Raw genomic sequence first — 13,286 nt, forward strand, 5'->3', positions numbered from 1 at the left:
ATCAGTCAAGGTTACTACAGAGATGTGGCTATTTAGAATTAATTAAAATTATGAAAAAAAGTAAATTAATTTAATTAAAATACAAGTGAGTTACATGTGTGACAGGTGTATAAATATCAGATTATACGATCTTCTAGTGAATGTTTGTCATTGTATCATATTATTGCCATATTGTCACTACAACATGTAATATCTCATTATTACTTCATCAAAATAATGGTCATTTCATTAAATGAAAATGTAATGAAAATCTTGACATGACTTTTCAAAATAAAATGATTTGATCCTCATGCATTAAATAAACATGCACAGTGCCACTTATGGATTCATTAACAAATTTACACTTTATTACATCTATTAAAAAGGCAAATAAAAAGTGTGCAAAATATCTAGAAATCTTACAACACCTGGGGGGGTCAACAAAAATAAATGCTTATACTGTAGAACGACAGCGTAAAGGAGACGACGCACATGGCGGACGCAAACATTTTGGTTGCACACTGTGTCTCTCTAGATTTAGTCCAGGTTTATTCAACATTTGACAGCTTCATTTCAGCCGCAATCAAAAGCAAGTACCATGTACAGTACATATTGTAGTTGAGTAGATTTGACACCGTGTTGTTGTTTTCTTTCCCCCTCAGCACACATTATCAGGGTTTTACACGCAGGCATGAAGGCAGGACTCTGGGTGGTCATCAACTGTCTCCATTTAAGATTTTTGGATGTAAAACCTTTAGGATGCGTTCATTCTTTGTAAGATCTGCAGGGAGTTCATTATTCTGCAAAAACACACATGAGAAAACATTTGCAAGCTGAAGTTATTTACTTGTTTTCTACCGCTTCATCGTCTCATTTTTCACATTTCAAGCGCCTTGCCTTGTTGGGCAGTGTGGGGTCTGCGTTCGCACCAAGCAGCAGCGTAACAGTTCGAATATTTCCACCCATAACAGCTGCATGAAGGGCAGAAGAGCCATTCTGGAGACAACAAATAAAGATATGTATTCATGATGCTAAAGGAGAGGTATTGTATAAACAAATATAAACCTACTCTTTATCCAGTGCTGCACACTTAGGAATAATGGAATGATTTGATATTTTGGAACATGCATTCATTCCCTTTCTTACCCAGACTTTGATAAGAAGATCCACTCTCATATTTGTACAATGAATAGGAAGCTAAAGATAGCCGCCGTTTAGCTTAGCATAAAGACTGGAAATGGGAAAAAAACACAGCCTAAGGTTTTACGGGAGGTTATGCGCTGGACTATTCCTTGAGCTGTGACTTCCTGGAGTCTTTTTGCATGCAAAGCTAACCATCTCCTGGCGGTAGCTGCAGTACAGACATACAGACATGAGCGTGCTATCTATCTTCTCAATGAACCCTCAGCTAGAAAGCGAGCAGGCGTATTTATCAAACTGCCACAGCCCATGGCACTGTCCTCTACCTTGAGAAGGCCAAGTGAAGGAGAAAACTTGAGAAGTTCCTCGATGACGCTGTTGTGTCCCTTAAAAGCCGCTTTGAAAAGTGCTGTTGATCCATCCTGGAAGACAACAGAGAAGGATACAAATATTCAACAAAACAAATCACCACTCAAGGTCCTCTTACTTACCTGCTCTGAGGTTTTCAACTACATCCCATGGTCGTCATCAGCAGATAAAGTCTCCTCGTTGGAATGGAACTGTCAGTGATAAAACTTCAAGATATTCTGAGTGTGAATCCACTTTCCACAAATCCAGCAGCAGAAGACACTTTGACACTTTGGATAGGAAGGCTATCTACTAGTCTTATTTGTGTTGAAAGGACCAAATGACACCGATCAATAATCACTTCATGTGCACTCCGAAATGAACTACATACTTTTCTGTCAGCCTCCCGATCTGCGCCACGTAAGAGAAGCACCTTCACCACCTCACTGTGACCCATCTGGGCTGCCATCCACAGGGGGGCAGTGCCATCCTGGAAAGCACATGGATGAGGGATGGCGTGATTAAGGACATCAGAGGAGGGAGGAGGTGAAAAGAAAGAGGCACATTAGAGTCGCTGAGATAACCTGAAGGGGTGAGAAAGAGGAGGTGGGAGAAACTGTGCGATCGTGTCCTTTAAGTCTCTACGTATGCTAAAGAGTTGAGGACATTACCTCCCTCGGTTGGTTAACCTTGGCACCAGATGAAAGCAGCTGACGAATCACAGTCACATGACCCTCCTGGGCAGCGAGAAACAGAGAGGTGGCACCGTCCTGAAACACAAAAGAATCACCTCACACACTTTTCTGCTGTACCTGAAAACAAGTCAGAAAAGCTTCCAGCTAAGCAAAAAGTGTATTATTAACATATTATTATATTGTTGTTTTATAAATGTATGTTTGTGCACTCAAGTTATTTTCCCCGGCCTAAAGACAGGCACTAATCCTGCTAAATGTCAGTCGTGTCTGACTCAGCAGTCTGCAGAAACCTGAGAGGCTGGATTCCAGCTGCCGGGACACTGTGTGCAACTAACCACTGTGGTGTCGACAGTGAGAGGACATTACGAGTCTAAAAGAGGCCTAAAGACGTGGGTGCAAAGGGGGCTCACATCCAACTGGTCGTGAACATTGGCTCCATTCTTCAGCAGGGTCTCCACCACCTTGTAGTGTCCGTGCTGAGAGGCCACGGTGACAGCCGTGCCACCGTCCTGCCACAAAAACACACGAGAAACATGCTGGCGGTGAGGAAGTGACTGCTGGTGTGTTCAAGGAACAGCTCTAACGTCTGGAAAAAGCAGCCTGAGCAGCATATTTTGTGCATCATATTTGTCTCTTTATCTCTGCATGCTACTCTCTGTCTGACGTGATAGCATCGTAGCACTCGCCATCACACCCAGTGTTACAAAGACCGTGACACACGTCATTGTGCTCTGCTGCATACCTTTGTCTGGAATTCAGTGGAGGCACCGAATTCAAAGAGGAGCTTCACAATGTCATTATGACCCTGCTGGGAGGCGAAGAACAGGGCGGTGGAACCTGTCTGGAACGGACAATAAAAAAAGTTACTGCTCTCTTTATTCTGAAAACAAATCTCCATGTTTGCATGTAATTGAGAGACAAGTATTCAATTAAAGGCCTGGGTTTTGCTTTCATCTTGCTGCCCATGTTCAAGTTTTCCCAGTTTGTCCTCAAACCCAAGACAGTAGGTGTCAAACATCAGATTTGTCTGAACCAATGAAGAGACTGTAACATCCCTCAAATTGACACATGAAACGAGCATAAATGCCAAATTTCCATCACGTTTTCTCTGTTGTTTTTCACTGTTTGAGGTTTAACTTGTGCTCATTTAATCATCGTATCTTGCTCATTCCTCTCCAGTGGATTAATGGCACCTGATTAGAATAATCACATAATGATGGTGGATTGATTCATTTGGACTACATTTGGATGAAAACTTGTCAACAGACATATGTAAGCGGTGTGTTTTCTTAAAGCCAAACTAGTTTTTAAACATTAAACTAACATTACAGAAGCTTTATTAAATGGAACAATTCCACTCTCATAGCTGTGTGCTAAATATTTAGCTACAGCTACAAGACTTGTAGCTTATCTTAGCACAAGAATAGGAAACTTGTTTGTTTAATATGGACAAAAAGATGAAGTGTAAAATGACAGTTTGCAGTTTTACAGGGATTATGAGTCAGACTATTTCTTGGCTCCGAGTAGTGACTTCCTGGACTCTCCTTTGGCAGCCAGCAGCTGGTCAGCTTAGCTTAGCACAAAGGCCGAAAACAGCCAGCCTGGCTCTGTCCAAAGCAAAAACAAATGAGCCTGCTAGCACCACTAAAGCTTACTAATTAACACATTACATCACATTTATCTAATTTGGGCAAAACTTGTGGTTTTATGGGAGTTTATGCACCAGACTATTTCTTGGCTGGGAGCGGTGACTGGAGGCTCTGCTGGTTACCTGGTAACCTGGAAAAGTCTTACAATGCCTCTATTGGCCCGCCAGTTGTTTTCCCATCATACCTCTCTCTGATAGTTGATGTCGGCTCCTTGCATGATAAGTTCTTTCACGCACTCGTAATGGCCGCTGTATGACGCCACCATCAGCGCCGTCGTCCCATACTGAAAAGACACATGGCAACGATAATTAAGCAACCTTAGGTGTGTTATTGTGGGTGATTTGCTGAAAAGTGCTTTACAGGTGGTGATGAAACTAAAAAAAATTGCAAAATTTCCTTCTGAACACACGAAATCCTTTATTATGATGAAAAATAACAAAACATGAAATGGTTGTTTGATAGCACACATGCACCACAGAGGTAAGGCTTTGAAGCTCTCTGTCTCCCTACCACAGGTGGGTTATGGTTAAAGCGTGCAGCTGAGCAGCCAGGACATGCAGCGTCCCTACACTGTCTCTGCAGTCTGCGTCCACACGCCCACTGTTGAGCAGCAGCTGAAGAAGAGCCAAGTTCCCCTTCCTCGCTGCCCAAAACACGGCATTAGCCAGGGGTGTTTCCTTCTGGAAGGTAAATACACACAACAACCACTGACCTTAAACCACCATTATAGTATTACGCTCTGACAGTAGAGTACAGCCAATAGAAACAGTACAGGTGTACAGGTTTATAGGTTTAGAGAGTATGAGTATGAATGAGATCAATCAGGTGCACCAATTGATCATTATTCAAACAAGTACACAGATACACGCTTTCCCTCTGCATCAGAAAAGACGAATTAGAATTATTATTATTATCATTTTGCATTAAACAGCACGTGCACAGTTGCACTTCACACTGCACAGGTGTGACATTTTAGTAGGACCACCACTAGCAAGGGGTAAACAGTTGTAAGACTCGTAGTTGCAGTTGTAGGACCACAGGCCATATGATACGCTTTTATCCGCACGCGCGCGCACACGCACACACACACACACACACGCACAGAGACACAGAGCTAGACTGTGTGATTGCAATTCCATATCACACCGGTTTCCTTACCGGTTAAATACAGCACGCCGTTAAATAAACCCTGAAAATGAACAAGTGCACACATGAAGAGGAAGCGGGCGCGATCTGTTTTCTCATTGAGGCCCTGCAGGCTGATGGATGGAAACGGCTGGTTTACCTTGAAAGACATCATGCAGACCTCACTCGTGACTCATGTTTCTTCCTGCGCACTCATTCATTAGAGTCGACGCTGAGTGCCAGTCGCCTGTTTTGCCGCACTGTGTTTGGGTGTTGGCGGCGCCGGTTCGCGGACATAATAACAGCCGGAGAGTCAGCTGAGCTCATTCTCTGCAGTCAGAGCTGCGCCGAGGCTCGCAGCGGCCGCTGGAGGGCGCTGCCGAGCGCACACGGTCATCTGTCAGAGAGGTGCAGGGATTGAGTTCAAGTGACTGAAGTACATTTACTCAGCTGTGCTGAAGAATCATTTTTATGTACTTGTGCTTTTCTTGAGTATTTTCATTTTTGTCTACTTTCTACTTCCACTCGCCACATTTCACAGGCAAATATCTTTTTTTTTCTGAACTACATTTATTTGATAGTTGAGGTTAATTTACAGATTTTGATTTGAGATTACATAAATTTACAATAAGCTCATATAAAACACAACCTCATTGGCTTGTGTTCCAGTGCCTTGTTGGGGCCTCTTTACACATTCCAGCATAAATCTTTAAGCACTGAGTTGCTAGTTGTTCCACCAAAGAGTGATTTGACCCTCTAAACCTCACAGCTGGTTTCATTTAATTAACTGTTCCACAAATGTGTCAAATGATCCATTATTTCACAAAAATGCAAAGATTTGAAGGGGGGAAAAAAAGCAAAATAGTTGCAGAATTTTATTTTTACTTCTTCCCTTTGCCATCAATCATCTCATCACCCTACAGATGATGACCTTTTTGAGGGACCTGGCCCCTAAATGAGCTAACTGTATATAAAGTAGTTAAAATTAGCTCCACCTATAGCAGCTACTAAAGCAAAATGCTGCTTCTGCATTGATGCATCAATGTTAATAACAGTGGTGGAGATTTACACAACTGCTGCACTTAAGTACATTTTTTCTTGAACTTGAGTATTTCCATTTTGTGCTACTTTATACTTCTACTCCACTACATGTCAGCTGGAAATATTGTGCTTCTTACTCCACTGCAAAACTAATAGATAGATATTTTAGATTGAATAAAATATATACAATAATGCATTAACGCTGGTTCGAACCTTTTTTGCTTGCAGTTACATCAAAGAGACATTTCTCCTCTAAACTTCCCAGATGGTTTAATTTGATCAACTGTTCAAGTTCCTTTATTCATTATTTATCCAGATGTGTGTCTCAACCCCTCAGGTTTAATTTGTGGCTATTAGGAAGGGCCCTGAACTAAACTACCTGACTATACTGATAGCTAACACTAGCTCCACCTTGACCGGCTTCAACAGTTAAATGCTGCGCACACATCGATGAATCAGTATTAATAACCTTATAATGTCAAGTATAATAATGCATCACTCTCAGGGGGCACTTTTCTGCATTATGAGTACTTTTACTTTGGATGATTTAAGTATATTTAACGGATAACTTTGACTTCAGGAGGATTTTGAATGTGGGACTTTCACTTGTAATGGCGTATTTTTACATTAATGTATGGGCATTTTTACAAAGTGTTCTGTGTACTTCTTCTGCCATTGCTTTGGAAAGTTTGATGTCAGGTGTTATGGTCAATTATAAACCGGTATTTGAAGGATTTACAATATTGCAGCTTTAGCTCGCTCTAAATGATAATAGAGGTATTACTGAGGCGGAGCAGGGAAAGCATCTTATTTTTGTTGACTAATGTCCCTCTCAGGTGCTGCCGTAAGTGTTGATTTAGGGATTCTGTAAAGTCCACTGGAAACATGTACTTGTTGTAAGGCTATATAAGGCAGGCTGACAGTGAGTCTGTTGCTGTGTGACTGTCCAGAGTCACTCTCAGAACATGGGAACAAATCAGACTCACATGCATGCAGGTAAGCTGGCCAGGGCTTTTCATTTCATATGCTGTGCAGTGTTAGAAGAAACAACTGAATCCTGAACGTGCACCTTTTATTTTAAAGACAGGTCGCTCAGTTTCATTAAATGTCATGAGGTTTGACTATAGAGGCTGATGTGTCTGAGAATGTCTTTTTGATGCAAGTTTGACTGAAGCTTTAAGAGAGAATAGCTTCTGCTAAATTCAACTAAGGAAAGTATTTGAGCTTACGGGGCGCCCTACATGCAGCAACACTGACATCATGTAGGCCTCATTTATGATAAATTAGATGTCAGATATTTCATATATGTTTACATTAAACTGCATTTTAGTGGGAGTTAAAATGCAAGAATGACATTTCTCTGTGGAGAACATGGACTGGCAGCATGCCGGATAATGTTAACTTTTACAAATGAAGGGTCTGTAAGAAAGCAATATAGCTTTATTTTTCATTCTTTATTCTTCACCTGCATCTTCATTGGCATCGCTAGTCTTCCAGGAGTCCACACAATAAGAAGAACTATTAAAGAAAAAGGCAACAGTTTGAAATCACAACATCTATAAGACCAGAAAATGCAATATAAGTCAAAATTTAAATCTCAGAAAAGTGAAATGAGTCAACACACGAAACCATAAATAACAGTGACCTATAATGGAAACAAAAGATAAACCGTCACATAACACCAAAAAATAAGTAAGAACAAGCAATCGGCTCCACTTTATAAATGACTACATGTAATGTCTCCTATTTTAGAACAAACCCTCCGGATGTTTACTGCAGGCAGTTGCTCTGTTGCTTTCTCTGCTGGGAGCTTTTTTAAACGCTGGAAACTTTCATGTTTTGTTGCGATTAGCTAAAATTGGGAGATGCTGAAAATATGACAGCAGTTTGGATCTGAAAATTGCCGCCATACTGCATAAAACTACTTCGCAGAATACAGCTATTAGGATTAGATAGCTTGAAATTAGTTTGTCCTCTGATGTGCTGAGCTCAGGCAGGATAAATACAACATTTCTCTGATGTTCTTGCATGCAACTATGGTCAGACTGAATAACAGAGATTTCATACTGCAGTCACTCATTCATACTGGATATATACATACCAGAAATTCAAATTTTAGTTCAACAAAAACAGCAATTCTACACAAGTGCCCCAATACTTATGCTATTGATTATGCAGAAAAATAACAGAGCAATTCACAAACTGTGATATTAATGATTTTTTAAGCATACGTGCAGACAAATGGCGTGACTCCGCTGTGATGCTCTTGTCCTTTCAGTGCAGCGGGCCGGCCTCCTGCTGAGAGCCGCTCTGCTCTTTGTCCTGCTGTGCAGCCCACAGCATGTGGTTTCAGACTCAGATGAGGCCGTCCTGACTGAGTGGGAGATCTGGAAGAGCATCCACGGCATAGCCTACGATGAACTGGTGAGACCGACACCACGTCTGAAAATACACATGCGTACATACACGCTCTGATTCACCCGAGTCTCTCTGTGATGTGTTTTGTGTTATCGCGCAGGACGACATGCAAAGGAGGGTCATCTGGGAGGAGAACAAGCGGATGATTGACAACAATAATCACAGGTTCTTCATGGGCATGAAACCGTTCACTATGGCCATGAATAGATATGGAGACCTGGTAAGAACTCACGAAGTTGTGTTTCAAGAGTATTTTAAGTAAAATACAAGGCTTTCATTGCATTAATAAACCAATCCTACGTTTAGGGAAAAAAATAATTAATAACTTGACCAGAATTCATAGTAGATGATAGTAAGTAGTAAAAACTGCTAATTTGTTGAAATCTGTGATTGATCTGATTGTGATTTGATTTCAATAATAATCTGAATAAAAAATACAGAATTATTATATTGCATTGAATTAATTTTGATGCATTCATCCAAAGTGACTATTGAAGCTTATAGACATTAACCATAATATGACTGCAGCTCAGTGATTGTTTATTGAATCGCTTCATAAAGCAGGTAAATCGCCAACAACAAGGACGGTGGTGAGGGCTTGCATTTAAAGGAATATTTTTACAATTTTGGAAATACACTTAATCAAATGTTGAAGATTGATACCTCTCTTATATCTGTTCATTCAAATTGAAGTTTCAGTTAGCTTATCTTAGCTTAGCACAGAGGCTGTACAATCACTGCTTCCAGCTAAGAAATAATCCAGCACACAACTCTCCCATGAAACCATAATTTTTACACTTTTGATTTAATGAATTAAATGAACAAAGTTATAACATGTTAATTAGTGAGTTTAGAGATGCTGGAAGGTGGATTTTTTATTACATTCATTTGGTCAGAGCCAGGCCAGTTGTTTCACCCTGTTTTCTGTTTGTGCTAAGCTAAGCTAAACCGTTCCTGTTAAACTCCTAGGATTAAATAAATAAGGCGCATTGCTTTGAATAACTGATTTTACATTATTGGAACACAATCTTCTTTATGTTTTCCACATGTAGACAAGACAGGAGTACCGAGTTTTGCAAGGTGCCGTGATAGACGCCCAATTCGTGATGAGAGGGAAGACCGTCTCAGCCCGAAGGCTGCGTAACAATGCTAAGAAGTTAGATACTTGGTTTGTCGACTACAGGAACATGGGTTACGTCACTGAGGTGAAAGACCAGGTACGACGTTCCTAAATCCACTTTGGGTTATTCTATTCAGACTGAATCATGAACACCTTCGAGTCTACTGCATGTTTTAAATGTTCCTCACAGGGATACTGTGGCTCATGCTGGGCCTTCAGCACCACAGGAGCTATTGAGGGACAAATATACAAGAAGACAGGTCGTCTTGAATCTTTGAGTGAACAAAACCTGGTGGACTGCTCCAAATCTTACGGTACCTATGGCTGCAGTGGTGCCTGGATGGCCAATGCCTACGACTACGTGGTCAGCAACGGCCTGCAGACGACAAACACATACCCATACACCTCAGTGGTGAGGCTTGACCTGCTGGCTCTGCCTCCGTTTGTTCAGTTCATTACTCCGCATCCAGCCCGCCATTAACTTCAAGCTCTTTATTTCTTTCAACAGGATACTCAGCCCTGTTACTACGATAGCAGGCTTGCAGTTGCCCATATCAAAGACTACAGGTTCATACCCAAAGGAGACGAGCAGGCTCTGGCTGATGCCGTGGCAACCATCGGTCCCATCACAGTAGCCATTGATGCAGATCATTCAAGCTTCCTGTTCTACAGCTCAGGTTAATCAATTTAAAACTCCCTCGGAACAATCGTTATGACCGAATTTTATAATTAATATCTTTAGATGAAAAATGCAATCAAATGACTACATCTACGTCTGACTCTACCACCCCCCTCAGCTCTACAGAGCTTTGTAGCATCTTTGAGCTCATTATTTCGGTCCTGACCTGCTCAGCACTAAACAACAGGCACAATTAGCAATGAGCTGGTGAATGTAGTGGAGCATTTAGCTGCTAAAGAGCCATATTAGGAGTTAGTAGAGTCCAAAACAGATGATAGAGAAGAGTCTATTGGACTTTCATTCACCAGGTGGACACAAACATAACATTGCTCCAAATGGTCAATCAATCAGTTAATGCAGGATGAAATGTCCTCTCCAGGAATATACGACGAGCCGAGCTGTAACCCGAACAATCTGAGCCACGCGGTGCTGCTGGTTGGCTACGGCTCTGAAGGAGGCCAAGACTACTGGATCATCAAAAACAGGTCAGAAAAACTCTCTACACATAGAATATCATAGGTTGATTTTGTCAAACACTACATTTTCATAAGCTGTTTCCTTCTTTGTAGTTGGGGTACCAGCTGGGGTGAAGGCGGCTATATGCGAATCATCCGAGACGGCAGAAACACCTGTGGCATCGCGAGCTATGCCTTGTACCCTATTCTATGATTCAGATAAGACGCCTCAGTTGAGTGTTGATGCTAAACGTTTACTCTGGACTGTCAGCGGGCCTCAGAAAGCAGCCACTGCTAATAGTCCACAGCACTTCTATCATCCATATTTCCTGAAGCCTCTGCTGAACCTTTCTGACACTGCAGATAATGTTTTGTGATTCAAAGATTCATATAAGCCTTTTATAGTGAACACATTGCTTCTCTCAGGGACGTAATACACACACCAGCACATATGGCCAGAGATTCTACTAGCCCTCCAAACGTTTTATTGATTGAAAATATGAGAAACTGCCATTTTATGTAATTCAAAGTGAGACTATGTAACTTTGGACTGGGGCAAAAACACATTCCTCCATTTGCAAATGCAAAGTTGAATTTGTAAGTAAAATAAAATACAACTAGAATTTTGCTATAACCTTCCTTGGTCTGGTGATACCTGTATCTTATTTTGGCTAATGTTACCAAACTTTAACGGATAATTGACATTACTGTGCAACTACAACTTTTCTCCACTTGTACTACTGTTACAGTTGCTAACAATTTAGCATTTAGCATCATCCATTTCAGGCCTCATCACATCAGCATTAAAAATGGCGGGATTACACAGTCAAATCAGTTATTCTGATGGAATCATTGCGATTGTTAGATTTGCTCCTGGGAGTATATTTGCGCAAAATTTGACACATTTAACCCATAGCTAGCCATGTTGATCTGTACTGAGCTTTGAGGGAATGGAGGACCGGGGAGTCCAAAATAGTGGAAGGTAAAGCATTAGCTTATGAGCTGTAATTGTACCTTCAAGTATAAGCTACTCTTCAAAAGACCTGACGGTAAATGAGGCAAGAGTCTGTACAAAAGCTCCTAGCCTAAAGCTACTGTGGCTAACAAGTGCTAGTCCGTTCCCGGCTGCTAATGCCGTTAGCAGTTAGCTCGCCAGCTACAGAAGCTCAACAACCAGCCCTGCAAGAAGTCACTACTGTGTATCACCAAGCTTTAGGAACCACAAGCGTGGATTCATTGTGCTGTGCCACTTCCTGGTGTGATGAGGCCTTAGCTGCCGCTTGTAGCCACAGCGGCTGCTCCTCCACGGGCTGCATAGTCTTGCTTCAACAAGGAGTAATAATTATTCATTACCATTCAGCAACACCTTTGATTTTCTAGACTATATCAACAACCAGGGTGCCCTGTTGGTGAATTTCACTGTTTGTTTTTGACTGTGCTGTTATATCTTCAGACTGCAAAGCTTTTTTGTTGTAGTTGTACTTGGTAGAAACTCAAATGACATGGGGGGGAGGGATGAAGGGGTGGTGGTGTTGGGACACAATGTTTCAGGCCTCACTGAGAATCTGAGAAAGAACAAATAAAGTGTTGCTTTGCATTTTCAATGCAAAAACAAGTTTCTTTTTTTTTGCTGTGGCATATTCTTGCATATTTTTCTACCAATATGAACAATATTTTATCACTTACTTACAGGATCAACTGACATGTCTTAACTTCTGTACTGATAATAAAGTCATTTGTTCTAAGTGTCTCTCTGCACGTTGCATTGTTCAAACCAAACACACGCTCCGCCGTTCAACCACACCTCATTGAACCTTGAGCCTGTTCGCTGGCCTCCACGCTCCCTTTTTCTTACCATGCTGCTTTTCTTCGTGTGTCTCGCATAAAAAGCTCCAAGGTTCACCTGCTCCAGGATTTACCTGTGAGGAGGAGGAGGAGGAGCTCTCTGAGAGACAGGGGGAAGCTTTTTCGCTGCTGGTTTCTCACGACTTTTTCAATATCTTATAATGCAGTGGAAACTATCTTTGCTCTGCAGTGCGTTGTGGCTGGTTTTGCTTTGCTTTGCACCGGTTTGTCCCTCTGCTGAGAAACATTCAAAGTGCAGGCATGACACAAACCCTCAGATCCATCAGAGGACGCAGGGCACGAAAAAGTTCTGTGATTCTTCCTTCAGCAGCCAGGCAGCAGGTGCTCTCACTCAGGTAAGGCGGCCATCTGTTGCATTTTCTGTTGCACATTGCGGTTTTTGTACGCTTGTTTCCCAGTCTAAAAAGCTACCATCAATATTAGATGCATTTCATTATGTCTCAGGAATGAAAGAAAATCTTATGGATAACCAAACCCTCATCACTGTATATATCCATTTCCAACACACACTCTCTGCAGTGTGCATATCACCATGTGTGTTTCTCTCTGTCTCCATGTCACATTCTGGTTTACAGCTCCGGCCAGTGGAGACGATTTATTTCCTCAGTGACAAATGCATCTGATAGTGTTTATAATAAAAAGGATTAAATCCACGTTATTGCAGTTAATCACTTTGCAGTGTGATTATTTATTGATAATAGGGTTCTCCTGTCCAGGTCAGTGGTGTTAGAGTGTTTGCTTGTGTTAACGGCCCCACAGTCGACTGTCCAG

At 41.6% G+C, this 13,286-nt stretch overlaps 2 protein-coding genes across 4 annotated transcripts; one reads left to right on the forward strand and one right to left on the reverse strand.

Moving 5' to 3' along the window:
* Positions 1–324: 324 nt before the first annotated feature.
* Positions 325–5,252, reverse strand: ankrd29 (ankyrin repeat domain 29). Of its 3 annotated transcripts, XM_041935628.1 has the most exons (11): positions 5,097–5,252; positions 4,970–5,000; positions 4,322–4,491; positions 3,996–4,094; positions 2,905–3,003; positions 2,573–2,671; positions 2,139–2,237; positions 1,859–1,957; positions 1,446–1,541; positions 877–975; positions 325–779 (listed from the first exon to the last, which is right to left on the reverse strand). In XM_041935628.1, exons 4-11 carry the CDS (start codon positions 4,074–4,076, stop codon positions 696–698), a joined length of 756 nt encoding a protein of 251 aa, XP_041791562.1. In that variant the 5' UTR covers positions 4,077–4,094; positions 4,322–4,491; positions 4,970–5,000; positions 5,097–5,252; the 3' UTR covers positions 325–695. The 3 variants fall into 3 exon arrangements, with proteins under 3 accessions (XP_041791562.1, XP_041791560.1, XP_041791561.1); XM_041935626.1 differs by lacking the exon at positions 4,970–5,000 and having other exon boundaries at positions 4,381–4,491; XM_041935627.1 differs by lacking the exon at positions 4,970–5,000.
* A 1,675-nt stretch (positions 5,253–6,927) lies between these two features.
* Positions 6,928–12,249, forward strand: cts12 (cathepsin 12). The gene is made up of 8 exons (XM_041934619.1): positions 6,928–6,973; positions 8,256–8,401; positions 8,496–8,615; positions 9,448–9,612; positions 9,706–9,927; positions 10,024–10,192; positions 10,574–10,679; positions 10,764–12,249. The coding sequence occupies exons 1-8, from the start codon at positions 6,943–6,945 to the stop codon at positions 10,861–10,863; spliced, it is 1,059 nt and encodes a 352-aa protein (XP_041790553.1). The 5' UTR covers positions 6,928–6,942; the 3' UTR covers positions 10,864–12,249.
* The last annotated feature ends 1,037 nt before the right edge of the window (positions 12,250–13,286 follow it).

Source organism: Chelmon rostratus, chromosome 4 (assembly GCF_017976325.1).
Source record: "Chelmon rostratus isolate fCheRos1 chromosome 4, fCheRos1.pri, whole genome shotgun sequence".
Taxonomy (NCBI): domain Eukaryota; kingdom Metazoa; phylum Chordata; class Actinopteri; order Chaetodontiformes; family Chaetodontidae; genus Chelmon; species Chelmon rostratus.

Coding starts and splice junctions, on each gene's coding strand:
- ankrd29 (XM_041935626.1), bottom strand. Junction 1,958..2,138: donor AGGTTAACCAACCGAGGGAG/GTAATGTCCTCA, acceptor TGTGCTTTCCAG/GATGGCACTGCCCCCCTGTG. Junction 780..876: donor ACCCCACACTGCCCAACAAG/GCAAGGCGCTTG, acceptor GTGTTTTTGCAG/AATAATGAACTCCCTGCAGA.
- cts12 (XM_041934619.1), top strand. CDS start 6,943: ATGGGAACAAATCAGACTCACATGCATGCAG. Junction 8,402..8,495: donor GCATAGCCTACGATGAACTG/GTGAGACCGACA, acceptor GTTATCGCGCAG/GACGACATGCAAAGGAGGGT. Junction 10,680..10,763: donor TACTGGATCATCAAAAACAG/GTCAGAAAAACT, acceptor CCTTCTTTGTAG/TTGGGGTACCAGCTGGGGTG.